General features: G+C 49.1%; 1 protein-coding gene across 1 annotated transcript; it reads left to right on the top strand.

Annotated features, from left to right (window-relative positions):
* Positions 1 to 487: 487 nt before the first annotated feature.
* Positions 488 to 12,160, top strand: Exosc2 (exosome component 2). Its single transcript, XM_005085518.4, has 9 exons — positions 488 to 640; positions 2,338 to 2,439; positions 4,598 to 4,643; positions 4,741 to 4,830; positions 5,836 to 5,901; positions 6,974 to 7,042; positions 8,810 to 8,986; positions 10,759 to 10,887; positions 11,546 to 12,160. The coding sequence occupies exons 1-9, from the start codon at positions 519 to 521 to the stop codon at positions 11,624 to 11,626; spliced, it is 882 nt and encodes a 293-aa protein (XP_005085575.1). The 5' UTR covers positions 488 to 518; the 3' UTR covers positions 11,627 to 12,160.
* Positions 12,161 to 14,000: the final 1,840 nt, after the last annotated feature.

Genomic DNA, 14,000 nt, shown 5'->3' with positions numbered 1-14,000 from the left:
AGGGGATCTGACACCCCCCCTTTTTTTTTTGGCCTCTGTGGGCACCACTCACTCAAGTAGTACAGAGGCATACATACAGGCAAACTTCTTATAGACATACAAGAACAAACCAATCAAAATCGAAAACCACCACCACCAACGACAACCTATTCAAACTTGTGTAATCCCAGGTCTTGCAAGGTGGAGGCAGGAAAATCAGAGTTTGAGGCAAGCCATACACGCGACCCTTTCTCAAAAAAAAAACAAAAAACAAAACCAGCATCCCAACACCAAACCAAATCAACATCACACTCCATTACAACGTGAAAATTCTTTACTCCACAGGTGCTTCCTTGCCAATAGTAAATATGGCAGTTTGTCGCCCTCCTCCCCTCCTCCCTCCCTCAGGTTAACTTAATAGTTGCCAATAGTCAACATGGCCGCTACACCAAGCACTCCTATTGGTCACTGCTCTGAAGGTGGGCGGGATTTGTTGCACCGAGAGTAGAGCTGCGCCTGCGCAAGTCATTGGCGCCAAGATGGCGATGGAGATGAGGCTTCCTAAGGCTCGCAAACCTCTCAGTGAGAGCCTGGGGCGCGACTCTAAGAAACACTTGGTGGTACCGGGGGACACGATCACCACGGACACAGGATTCATGCGGTACGTGAGGATTTGGGGACCCAAGGCCTCAGGAGGCGGCTGCAGAGCGCTCCGCACGTGGCCTGCTGCCCCGGAACCCAGGCCTCCTGCCACCTTGAGTCTAAATTACCGAGGTACCCGGGACACTTTCAGCATCCACAGTCGCCCTCTCCTTTCCGAGCCTCGTGCTTCTGACTCCCTTCTTCTTGGGTGAACCTGTTTCAGCCCCTGATTCCCTCTGATCTATGGCGTCCGAAACTTTTGAGTCCTTGGTCTGAAACAAGATTTTTGAGCTTTCCTGGGGAGGGAGAACTGTGGAGGGCTGGGAGCGGGACCGTCCTTAGGGCCCTCTGCAGGGACAGTGGGCGTTGCTCGTTTGATCATCTTCCTCAGTGTCACCTCAACAAGGAGCCTGGTTTTATTTTTATTTTTCGAGACAGGGCTTCTCTGTATTGTTTTGGAGGCTGTCTTGGAACTACCTCTTTTTTTTTTTTTTTTTTTTTTTGGTTTTTCGAGACAGGGTTTCTCTGTGGCTTTGGAGGCTGTCCTGGAACTCACTTTGTAGACCAGGCTGGCCTCGAACTCACAGAGATCCGCCTGCCTCTGCCTCCCTAGTGCTGGCATTAAAGGCGTGTGCCACCAACGCCCGACAAGGAGTCTGGTTTTAGAGCAGTGATTTTGGGGGTTTTTTAAGCCAACATACAGTGCTTGGTGCACTTAGCATGTAAGGCAGACATCTTGTGGTAGTTAGGGCAGGCTGTGGAGCTGGACAACTGCTGTCATTGTTATCATTAGCAGTAGCACCTTGCTGAATTTGACATCCTCACTCTGAAGACAGTGGTGACAGCCGTAATTGGTAGGGGAGTGAGGATTGTATGAAAAGTAGGACAGAAAAGCAAAATCCACCATTGTATTACAACCAAAGGTCAATCTGTGTTAGGTAGCCAGTCTCTCTCCCTCTTGTCCCCCCCCCTTCCCTCTCTCCCTCTTTCTCTCCCTCTCCCTCTCTCCTTCCCTCATGCACCCTCTCCCTCTGAGAAAGTCTGAGAAAGGGTCTCACTGGTTGTTTTGGAACTTACTGTGTAGACCACTCTGGCCTGGAACTCAGAGATCCCCCTGCTCTTGCCTCCCAAGTTCTGGGCTCAAAGATGTGGCTAACAAACCTGGTTCTCTTCCTTTCCTTTTCCTTTTTCCTTTCCCCACCCCTCCCCTCCTCCACCCCTTCCCCCTCCTCTCCTTTCCTTTTTTTGGTATAAATGAGGTTAAAGTGTTTGTAGCATTGCCTCTGAGCTTTAAGGTTAAGGTTGTTGGATGGTAGAGATCTTAGAATTCATTTCGTCATACTTTCAACATATCTTGTGTGGCTGGGGTACAAAACTGAAAACCTGTGCCCTGGTGGCGTTTACAGTCTGGCAAGGAGACAGAAACAAGAAATGACATCAGAACGTTGTAACTGCGGTGGATGAGGGAGAGCAGGGTCGGGGAGCAGCTGGGAAGAGGGTGGAGGAGGCAGCAGTGGGGAGGGCATCTGTGTGCCTGGGATGTTGGAAAGTGACTTCTGAGTGACCTCTTTAGGATGAGGAGATGCCCATGTAGCTCTCTGAGGAGTGCGTCAGGCTCAGGGCAGGAGGAGCCCATGAGGTTCCAGAAAGTTCTAGATGGGAGAAGTCACCTTCAGCGTAACATGGTATTTTTTCTTGGGTCTTTTCCTTCAACAGGGGCCATGGAACATACATGGGGGAGGAGAAGCTCATTGCGTCTGTGGCTGGCTCCGTGGAGAGAGTGAACAAGCTGATCTGTGTGAAAGCCTTGAAAACCAGGTGAGCACAGACAGTGGGGAGCTCTTTCTTGGAACATCTGGGTTGTACACAGGCCTCTTCCGTCTCCCCACATTCCTGTTACAGGCCTGCTGTGTTCAGTGAGTTCACCTGTTTGTCATAGTTGCCGTCAGCTGCCAACTTGACACAAATCCAGAGTTACTGGTAAGCAGGAACCTAACTGAAGAACTGACTCCATCAGATTGGCCTGTGGACATGTCTGTTGGGAAAGCCCAGTCCGTCCCCGGGCAGGTGGGCCTGGGGAAGAATGCTGGCTGAGTCGAGCGTTGGTGGCGCACACCTTTAATCCCAGCACTCAGGAGGCCAAGGCAGGCGGATCTCTCTCTGTGAGTTCCAGGACAGCCTGGTCTACAGGGTGACTTCCAGGACAGCCAGGGCTATGTAGAGAGAGCCTGACTAATAGGGGCAGGGAGAGAAGAATGGATGTGCTGGCTGAGCCTGAGACTGAGCATGGGGAGCAAGCCAGCAAGTGGTGTTCCCCTAGGTCCCTGCTTCAGTTCTGCCCTCCAGGTTCCTGCTTTGGCGTTCCTTCAAGATGGAGTATAACCTGTAAGCCCTTTCCTCGCCGGGTTGCTTTTGCTTGTAGTGTTTATCATAGCAACAGAGAGCAAACTAGGACACTGAAAGGTAGTAGCATGGATTTTAAAGGTTTCCTCTTGTCCCTTGATCCCTCTAAGCTTCTGGTGCTTTTCCTTTTCTGCAGAGTAAAGAAAATAGCCACCTTAGGTTTCAGTTACGTGCTATATGTAAAGTGCTTAACACAGGGCCAAGTTCCTAGGAGCAGCCTAGAAAGGTTAGTCCAGAAGGGTTGGAACTGAGTGGTCAAGGAGGAGATCTGGGACTGAGCTGGGCAGGTGGTCATCCTGGTCACCCTGCCTGGCAGTGGGCATTTGTTGTGTGGACAGAAGAAAGCTGTGATGTGGCTTTGTCTTTTGGTTTTTCGAGACAGGGTTTCTCTGTATTGTTTTGGAGGCTGTCCTGGAACTCGTTCTTGTAGACCAGGCTGGTCTCGAACTCACAGAGATCTACCTGCCTCTGCCTCCTGAGTGCTGGGATTAAAGGCGTGCGCCACCAACGCCCGGCTGTATCTTATGTCTTAATCAATTTGCTGTAGCTGCTACGGGGACATTGAAGGGGGACAGGGTGCTAGGCTAGGGACCTGTATTTATCTTACAAAATAACTAAGTGATGACAGCACAGCACTGAGGAACAGTGACTGCTTCCTGTGCTTTCTAAGTGTCTTTACATGAAAGGGGGTTGGACTTTATTCTTTGGGATTTTCTCTCTGTAGGAACATTGCTCACTTGCAGTAACTGATGTGTTTAAGAGTAGTTAACAGAATAGAGATGTTTTAGTTCCTGTTTTCCAGTCTGGATGTCTGTGTTTCCTTCATACATTTTAAGGTACCATCAGCAGGATTTGTGCTGAGCTTATCCCAGAGTGTGACCAGAATCAAGGTTGATATTCCAAGGTTTTGGCCTAAGCATGGGAGGTTGGATGGGGTGTGTGGCAAGCACTTACTGACCTGGGAGTGAATGGGAGAGCAGTTTGCTGTGGAGAAGGGGAAGCAGCTGCTGGCAGTCTTCAGTTTGGGTAGTTACTTTTAGAAGTGCTCATGAGCCATTTGTGTGGCTACTGATACTGGATAGCTTCATGACTCTGCCTCCCAAGAGCTGGGATTACAGATGTGCCCCCAGACTCTCACCATTAAAACTCAGTGAGGGAGCTGTGAGGGAGCTGTGAGCAGAAGGAGACCTAGTCTAGTGCCTGGCCTTTAGCAAAGTGCCCTTTGCCCTTGGAGTCAGGGTGAGGGGCCAGTAGAGTGCCTGAGCCAGGCAGGCAGCGAGGAGAGGCAGCTCGAGCCCCCATGGATGGGGGCCTGTTTCAGCCTCTCCTTCCCTCCATTGCTTGGTGATGAACTTATCTCATCCCTATTCTGAGGCAAGTACTCTGTGTTTTTGTCAAATAATCAGGCAAAGTTAGGACTGCAATCTAAAGAATGACTTGCAATGAGCAAGTTCTTTAAGGATAACTAATGAAGTATAAAGAGACTCTGAAGTCCCATCGTTTACCAGCCTCTAACAGTGCTTGGTCTGGTCCGTCTGCTGGTCACCAGGTAACCTTCTGCTTTCTCTTGCAGATACAATGGAGAGGTAGGAGACATTGTAGTGGGGAGAATCACAGAGGTAAGGTGAAGGAGGCTGGTGGCTCAGAGATGGGCCCTTCATTCTGTGAGCCTGTGTGAAGGAGGAGCCTGAGATGCTGCCCTACATTTCCTTACAGGTTCAGCAGAAGAGGTGGAAAGTGGAGACCAATTCCAGACTGGATTCCGTCTTGCTCCTGTCCTCCATGAACCTGCCGGGAGGGGAGCTGGTGAGTGCCTGCCTGTCTAGAGCTGCCCAGTCGAGCTGTGGCCTTTGCACCACCAGAGAACGCTGTTTACACTGGTAGCTTTTCTCCTGGCTCTGGCCACCCGACATAGGCAGCAACTAGTGTTTGGTGAAACCAGAAACACCTGTGGAATGGGCTCCTAAGACGGAGCTGGGGAGAGAGGCTCCTGAGCCTTGGTGCTAATTTCCTTTCTTGGTGCATTGCACAGGGAAGGGGTCTGTGAAGCGTTAGCCTTTGCTTTCTTTCTTCTCTTTTCTTTCTCTGGGGGGCAGGAGGTTGGGGTTCAGACAACATTTCTCTGTGTATTCCTGGATGTCCTGGAACTAACTCTGTAGGTTGTCTTGGAACTCATAGAGATCTGCCTGCCTCTGCCTCTCAAGTGCTGGGATTAATGTCATGTGCCATTAAGCCCCACTTGTCCTTACTTTTCAGTGACTTGAATGGCACATGGTTATTCCAGACAGTGGCAGCCTTTTGTCCGTTCTATGGTTCAGTTCCATCATACATTTCAGAGAGGCTCCCTGAGCTGAATCCTATGGAGAGTGTCGGAATAAAGAAGGCACACCTGAGCCCTTAGAGAGCTTATAGACTGGTGGAGGACAGGAGATAACTGAGCCCTATGGAGGCAGGAGAATGAAAACATGGAGAGCAGAGGGGTTGTTTCATAGGAGGGCCCTTGGGGTCTGAGGGTTGGAGTGGGGTTGGGGCTCTGAGGTGAAGGGAGATACGTGAGCAGACACAGCCTGGTGGAAGTGTGGGTGAGTGCGGAAGCAGGCTCAGTGAGCGCAGAGTGTCTGGATGTTAGCCCAGGAGGGTCCCGCTTGGAGAGCTCTGTCACCTCCCTTGCTCTCCAGAAGCTCAGGTTACCTCTTGTCATAGTTCATGTTAAAATACCGTGGGCCACACAGACCTCCAGCAAAAGGCAGGAGTGGGAAGAGCTCTCAGAGTGGGGCTTGTGTCACGTGGCCGTTTTCCTGTGTGTTTCAGAGGAGGAGATCTGCGGAGGATGAGCTGGCCATGAGAGGCTTCTTACAGGAAGGCGACCTCATCAGCGTATCCTGACCACAGGGCTGCGAGCGTGCCTGTGCTCTCTGACTAGAGGGTCTGAGTTCTGGTCAGATGTCCAGGGCTGGGCTGCAGCTTTGCTTTCTCCTTAGCTCAGAACAGTATTCTGGGTTTTGTAACTTGTGACCCATGGTGCAAGCTAGACACAATTGTCATTCTTTTAAAGAAGGATAGCCCAGGATGGCTTGGAACTCACTGTGTACCTCAGGCTAACCTCAAACACAGCATTGCTGTCTCAGTTTCCTGAGTACTGAGATTTCAGGCATAGGCCATCATTTCCTGGCAAAGACCTAAATTTCCTTTTTTATCTTTTCTTTTTGTTGTTTTTTGTTTTGTTTTGGGGACAGGGTTTCTCTGTGTAACAGCTCTAGTTGTCCTGTAACTAGCTCTGTTACCAGGCTGGCCTTGAGATCTGCCTGTCTCTGCCTCCTGAGTGCTTTGATTAAAGGCATGCCACCTGGCTCCTTTTTTATCTTAAACTTTTTCTTTGATTACATTTTTTAAAATTATTTATTATGCATACAGTTTTTTATCTGTGTACATGCATGTACCCCAGGAGAAGGCATCAGGCCTCATTATAGATGGTTGTGAGCTACCATGTGGTTGCTGGGAATTGAACTCAGGACCTCTGGAAGAACATGCAGTGCTCTTAACCTCTGAGCCGTCTCTCCAGCCCCGATTACATTTTTTTTAAATTATGTGTGTGATCACTGCTGTTCTGTCATGTGGAGGTCAGAGGACAAGTTGCAGGAGTTGGTTCTTCTATGTGGGCCTGGGGTAGACCTCGATTGTCAGGCTTGATGGCAAGTGTCTTTACCCACTGAGCCATCTCTCCAGCCCTCAAGTTTTCTAAATGGTAGGAACATTTACCCCAGAGAGAAGAAAAAAGTGTGTCACGATATTCTTGCCAACCAAGGGAGGAGGTGAGGTCAGTGATGTCCCGTGGGGTCATGGAAGATAGGCAGGGTGGGCCGTCAGTGACAGAAGGGCAAGCTGGACGCAGGCAGGTGACACAAGCGTGGGTTGCCAAGCTACTGTTGTTCCTTCATCACCTGGGCAGGCGGAGGTCCAGGCAGTGTTCTCAGATGGAGCTGTTTCTCTGCACACACGGAGCCTGAAATATGGGAAGGTGAGTCAGGCTTGGGAGGCTTCAAGTTCAGTTCCGAATCCCCATAGCTCCCGGCATGCTAACCTAAAGACCTGGTAGTTAGCTGGGTGTGGTGTCATGGGCCTGTAATCCCAGCCCAATGGAGGCTGAAGTAGAATTACAAATTGGAAACCAGCCTAGACTATATAGTGAGACAACCTCTCCCTATAGCCCCCATCTTTTTTTTTTTCTTAAAGATTTATTTATTTATTACATATACAGTGTTCTGCCAGAGAGGGCACCAGATTGAATTGTAGATGGTTGTGAGCCACCATGTGGTTGCTGGGAATTGAACTCAGGACCTCTGGAAGAGCAGTCAGCGCTCTTAACCTCTGAGCCATCTCTCCGGCCCCATAGCCCCCCTCCCTCCATCTTAAAACAACAAAAAGCAACAACACAGAACTTAGTTGATTAGGACTGATGGCTGGCTGACCGTCCTAGAAGAGTCTGGTGGGAGAGGGGGTTGCTGCTAATAGTGGCAAGGCAAAGGGTGATTGACATTCTAAATCCTTTTCCTTCTGAAGAGCCTGTTCTGGCAGAGCCCCTCTGCTTGGGGCTGTGAGGTTCTGTCCCCTTTGGGAGATGAGCAACCTGGTATTGGCTGGCTGCTGTGTCTGCAGTCTAGTCAACATGGTGGATATTACTGCTAGCAAAGATGGATTTCCCGTGTGAGCCTCTAAATGAAATTTGCCTGCCTCTGTGAGGTTCCATTATTGAGGACACATTAAAGACAACATGCTTCCTAGAACACATTAGGGTGTAGTTGTTTCTTGGCTTTTCATTTTCCGAGAGGAATAAAAAAGCTGTGTCCTTTAATGAAGTGGCAGCTGTCACCATGTTCTTGAACATGTGTTGTGTGTGCTGACCTCCACAGTCTGTTGCTGTAGACAACTATTATTGGTATGTGGACCTAGAGCTGACCAGTCAAGGGTTTGCCAACACCTCTTGGTGGCATGGGAATTTGAGGTTAAGATCCAAACTAGGGCCATGGATTGGAATTATGTGGTCATTGGGAGGCTCCTTCTTGACTCTAGTTTCTGTAACGGGCCAGCACACCTGCTCTGGATTAGAAGGCAAAGGGAAGTAACAGTATTGATGGCCACTTTCTTTTATTAAAATGTGTGTGCCATGGCATATGTGTGGAAGTCAGAGGGCATCTTATAGGAGCTGGTTATCTACTTGTGTGGATTCTGGGGATTGAACTCAGCTTGTCAGGCTTGGAGCAGGCACCTTTACTGCCATCTCACCCACCTGACTATTGCCTTCTCTGGAACGCATAAATAGCCATGGGCCGGAAATGTTTTCTGCAAAGTGCATGCCCTGTATACATTGAGCGACAGCAGTATCCACAGAAAGGACAGTGATGGGGTGTGTCAGGGTGTGTATTCTGTATCCTACTTTGCATTCATCTCACTGATTGCTTCTTGCTCTTTTTTTTTTGGGGGGGGGGAATGGGAACTTACTAGATAGCTCAGCCAGTCTGGTATTAGTGAGTCTCTTGCCTTAGCCTTCCAGATGCTGTCTCCTCTGCCTGGCTTCAGATCCTGTTGTTGTTGTTGGGGTGTTTGTTGTTGTTGTTGTTTGTTTTTTCCAAGACAGGGTTTCTCTGTAACAGCCCTTGCTGTCCTGGCACTCACTCTGTAGACCAGGCTGGTCTCAAACTCACAGAAGATCCACCTGCCTCTGTCTCCTGAGTGCTGGGATTAAAGGAGTGTGCCCCCATGCCTACCTTATGGTCTGTCTCTCTAGCTAGGTCAGGGAGTTTTAGTCCAGGTTTCTCCTTCCCTGGTGAAACGACAGAAGACTCATTTCCATGATCTGCCATGTGGTGCTTCAGTGATTCTGGGCAACAATGGTTTCATCTGGATCTACCCTACACCCGAGCACAAAGATGAGGATGCTGGAGGGTTCGTTGCAAACCTGGAGGTGAGTGAGCATCATGCAGCTGTTGACTGTATTTGTGGCAGGAGGAATCTCTTGTCCTGTGTGGGGGCGGGGAGTTTGTGCCATGGCACATGCAGTGGTCAGAGGACAAGCTTCTGTTGGTCCTTGCCTGACACCGTCTCTGCGAGCTGGCCTGTGAGCTTCTGAAGATTCCCTGACAGGTGTGTGGGGTTACAGATTGTTGTGCTCCGTCCAGCTTTTGTGTAGGCTTTGGGGGGGTCTAATCAGCACGTGCTTTTATCTGCCAAGCCCTGCTGTGCCTTGTGTTGTGCCAGGTAACATCTAGGGTATGTCCTGAGAACTGCAGTGGTGGGTGATTCTGTCTTTGTAGAGCATCACAAGTATACGCCAAGATGCTGCAGCACTGCAGTGGTGGTGTCTTGGGGGACACTGCGTCTGTGTGAGCTGTTGCTGCCTGAGTGCTGCTTGTGGTTCACTCAGTGCAGACTTCCGAGCCTGCTGAGCTTTGAATGAGTGATCTAGAGAGTATTCATTAGTACCTGATTGATGGCTCAGTGGCTGCCTTGAGCTTTGTTGGTGACGGTGGCAAAAATTACAGTGTAATAGCCAAAAAGCCATTGAAGAAGCAACAGAAGATGTGGGGGGGGGGGGCAGGTGTTGGCTCAGGTGGCAAAGTACTTACCTTGTAAGCATTAAGACCTGAATTCAAACCCCAGAAGCCATGTAAAAATGCCAGATATGTTGGTGCACTTGTAATCCCAGTGTTTGGGGGTGGAGCCAGGAGGATCCCTAGGGCTTGCCTGCCTTATTGGTCAGATCTAGTTCAGTGACACTCTCTCAAAGGAGGTGGATGACATTCCTAGGATGTCACAGAAGGTTGTCTTCTGACCTTCCCATGCATGTGCACTCATGAGCATATGCACACATGAACTTGTACATGTATACACAGAAAAAAATTACAGCTTGTGTAAATGGTCTTTCTTTGGATTGCCAGCTTCTGAATAACAACACAGGCTTTTGATCAATTATGGAAGCTTGGCCTTAGCTTAGTCTTGTTTCCAGCTAGTCTTACAATTTAATCTGTTTTTATATATATATAAATATATATATATTTATATAAATATATATATATATTTTTTTTTTTTTTTTGGTTTTTACGAGACAGGGTTTCTCTGTATTGTTTTGGAGGCTGTCGGTCCAGCCCGGCCTCGAACTCACAGAGATCCGCCTGCCTCTGCCTCCCGAGTGCTGGGATTAAAGGCGTGCGCCACCACCGCCCGGCTAATCTGTTTATATTAATCAACATTCGCCATGTAGCGCATGTTCGATTTTTTTTCCTTGTCTGGCTGACGAATTTCTTGCATTTCTTGCCCCTTATTGCTTTGGAGGCTGTCCTGGAACTCGCTCGGTAGACCAGGCTTGGTCTCAAACTCAGAGATCCACCTGCCTCTGTCTCCCGAGTGCTGGGATTAAAGGTGTGCGCCACCACCGCCCGGCGCCCCTCAGATTCTTCCCCAGAGTTTCTGTCTCTCCTTGGAAGTCCCGCCACATACCCACTCCAGCCTAGCTATTGGCCATTCAGCTCTTTATTAATCCAATCAGAAGGGCCTTAGGCACATAAGGAAGGACAGAGACACAGCTTCACTCAGGGTATGTAAAGATTATCCCAACAGGGTGGCATGGAGTGCCATGGTAGAAATGACTGATTTCTCTCTTCTGTGGCTTTTGGGATTGTTTGCTTATTTAGATACTGTCTGTATTTCTTTTCCCTTCCCCTTTGTGTCCCTGTGTAGCCGGTAGCCCTTAGTGATCGAGAGGTGATCTCCCGGCTTCGGAACTGCGTAGTCTTGCTGGTGACTCAGAGAATGATGCTGTATGACACCAGCATCCTGTACTGCTATGAGGCCTCCCTCGCACATCAGGTACTCCACCCACCTCCCTTCCCTTGTGCCAGCTGCTCCTGTGGTCCTTCACATTCCACTCTCCTTCCCATGAGTCCCTGCCCTGTTCCCTGAGATACTTCTCCTACTGCTATGGATTTGGTGTAGGATGGGGGCGTGGTAGGATTTTTCTATGACAATAGCATTCCACACTACATCTTGCCTGTTACAAAATTCAGCCATCAAGTCAATAGATTTTTTTCTTGACTTAAATTAAAAATATTTTATGTGTATACGTGTTTTGCCTGCATATGTATAAGTCTGCACCACATGCATGCCTGGTGCCTGGGGAAGCCAGAAGAGAACATCAGATTCCCTGGAACCAGAGTTACCGCCAACTGCCATGTGGGTGCTGGGAACTGAACCAGAGTATTTTTGAAAGAACACCAAGTGTTCTTAATCACTGACCTACCTCTCCAGCCCGTTAGCTGTCTTCTGATGAGTAACTGAACAATGTCTCTGTCAGCTGTCCCAGGGCACCTTGCTGGCTTGCTTCCTGAGCTGGGACAGTGTCCTTGCTCAGTCTCTGAGTACAGACTTCAGTGTATATTAGCTAGACTTCCTTGCCTTGGTTAGTTGACTTGATGTTCTGCTTATGGTTATTTCTGAATGAACACATACCTTTTTCTTTTTTCTTCAGATCAAAGATATCTTGAAGCCAGAAATAATGGAGGAGATCATGTTAGAAACACGCCAGAGGCTTTTGGAACAGGAGGGGTGAGGCCAGGTGCTGAAGGACAGGACTGTGCGGCTCATTGGAGCAGCCTCTGGAAAGGACGAGCCTGCCATAGTGACCTCACCACATGTGGCCTAGGGAGGATCGGACAAACATCATTCACCCACAGTGGCGCAGCAGAGACAAAGCCAGGGTGGAAGTGGATGGTGGCTTTGGACGCTCAGGTCCCTTTCAGAGCCTGCTGTCCCAGTCTGACGGTGTAACTTGGAGAATCCATGTCTTCCGATCATATCACACAGCACCCCATGGAACTGTTCCAGTGGGCTGGGGATTGTGCTCAGGGGTAGAACACTTTCCTGATATGTGCAAGGCCCCAGGTTCAACTTCCAGCCCTTCCCCCACCCCAGAAAAAAGGAAAACCAAAGAAAAAGAGAGAGACATGCGGGGCCAGCGGGGATGGTCTGTTTGGGCTTCTGCTCCATCTTCAGTGCCCACGTGTGTGGTTGGAGAAGAGGTGGGGGGTGAGGGCAACAGTGAGGTGGGTAGAAGAATAAAATGAGCCAGCAGCCTTTGTTGGAATCTGATTCCCACTGTGTGTCCTGGTTCAAGGGATCTGCACCCTCTGCCTGGACTTCCTTCCCTTGTGCGTGAGCTGTTTCTGTTTCTCTGCATCTCAGGTCCTTCAACGTGTCCACCAGCAGGAACTAGCCTGGGGGCCTTAAGAAGTGCCTGAGATGTTCTCTGAGATATTGGCAGTATTCTCTGTAGTGCCTGTCTTTCCTGAGGGTCGTTTGTAAGAAGCTGAGCCATTACCAATAACTGAGAGAATAAGTGTTCTGGACCCACAGTGCTTTTGGACGCTCTGACAAAAACAATAACAAAAAAAGCAGTTGTGAAAAGTCAAACCATTTCCTTGTGTAATTGATGTGGAGATGTATTAACTTTTGAATAATTTAAAAAACAAGTCCTGCCGGGCGTTGGTAGCGCACGCCTTTAATCCCAGCACTCGGGAGGCAGAGGCAGGCGGATCTCTGTGAGTTCGAGACCAGCCTGGACTACCAAGCAAGTTCCGGGACAGCCTCCAAAGCCACAGAGAAACCCTGTCTCGAAAAACAAACAAATGAACAAAAAAACAAGTCCTGTGTAGAGTGCCAGTTCCTATGCTTTGTTTTTCTTATGACTGTTTAAAAATGGGTACCCTGGTCCAGCATGGCAGTGCAGGCCTATGATTACACATGGAGGCAGAGGCAGGAGTTGAGGCCAACCTGGGCTACACATTGAGACTATCTCACTACACAAAACGAGAAATGGTGCCCAAGCTTACATTTTTCAATTAGCATACTTCCCCCCACTTATTTTGTGTATATTTATTTTGTGCATGGGTGTGAGTGCATGCATGTGGAAATCAGGGGCACTTGTAGGAGTCCATTCTGTCCTAGCATGTGGGTTCTAAAGATCAAACTGAGGTTATCAGGCTTGGCAGCAAGCACCCTCCTTACCCACTGAACCATTAAACTGGCCTAAGACATTTTTTTGCCAAAGCATGAGATAGAGCCTAGGCCTAGTATATACTAGTAGGCAAGGACATCTCTGAGCAGTGGCTGATTTGGATGCAGGGTATGGTGACGCATGCCTTTCATCCCACCACTTTGAGTTCAAGGCCAGCCTGGTCTACAAAGCCAAGGCTATACAGAGACTCTCAAAAAAACAAAACAAATTGGGCATTTCATAAATGTATACGACGTATTTTGGTCACATCCATCCTCCACTTTAACAGCTGCCAACTCCTGGCTCCTCCAACAGACCCCCCTTCCAACTTCATTTCTCTTCTTTTTGTAAGCAAACGTTAGTGCCAGGTTTTGGCAGTAAAATGTAAGCAGGTGTGTTACAGCTCTGCAGCTACAATGGTGTCCTGACTTATCAGGAAGTCAGGCTACTTAAAGCCGCAATAGGACAGCTCAGCCCTGAAGAAAAAGATGCCCTGACTTTTTGGGAAGCCAGGCTACCTAGGACAACTCTGGAGGCTGGAGCTGCAATAGGACAGCTCAGCCCTGGAGAGAAAGGTGTCCTGATTGATCCGGAAGCCAGGCTACCTGAAGCTGGGGTACAGTGGTGAATGGTCTCCCTTCAGGGTATAGCAATCCTGCTCCTCTCCTAGAGACGGCCCTTACAGCTGAGCTCTGCTCCGTTCCCCTAAGTGAGCATCCTAACAGAGCTGAACACTTCTTTGACTACAGTCTGCAGGGAAGCCCCTGCAGTAATCTAGCGAGGTGGTGATGATAAACATCTTTAATTCCAGCACTCTTGGAAGGCAGAGACAAGCAAATCTCTGAGTTAGAGGCCATCTTGGTCTACAGAGGGAGTTCCAGGACAGGTGCCCCCATCCCAAACAAAAAACAAAACCACACAGAGAAACCCT

Source organism: Mesocricetus auratus, unplaced genomic scaffold (assembly GCF_017639785.1).
Source record: "Mesocricetus auratus isolate SY011 unplaced genomic scaffold, BCM_Maur_2.0 Super-Scaffold_100004, whole genome shotgun sequence".
Lineage (NCBI taxonomy): Eukaryota > Metazoa > Chordata > Mammalia > Rodentia > Cricetidae > Mesocricetus > Mesocricetus auratus.
This window is presented reverse-complemented; position numbering and strand designations above follow the sequence as displayed.

Bases quoted from the DNA above. Each gene is read 5' to 3' on its own strand.
- Exosc2 (XM_005085518.4), top strand. From the start codon at position 519: ATGGCGATGGAGATGAGGCTTCCTAAGGCTCGCAAACCTCTCAGTGAG. The intron at 4,831-5,835 runs GTGAGTGCCTGC...TGTGTGTTTCAG, and splicing joins ACCTGCCGGGAGGGGAGCTG to AGGAGGAGATCTGCGGAGGA. The intron at 5,902-6,973 runs GTATCCTGACCA...TCACCTGGGCAG, and splicing joins AGGAAGGCGACCTCATCAGC to GCGGAGGTCCAGGCAGTGTT.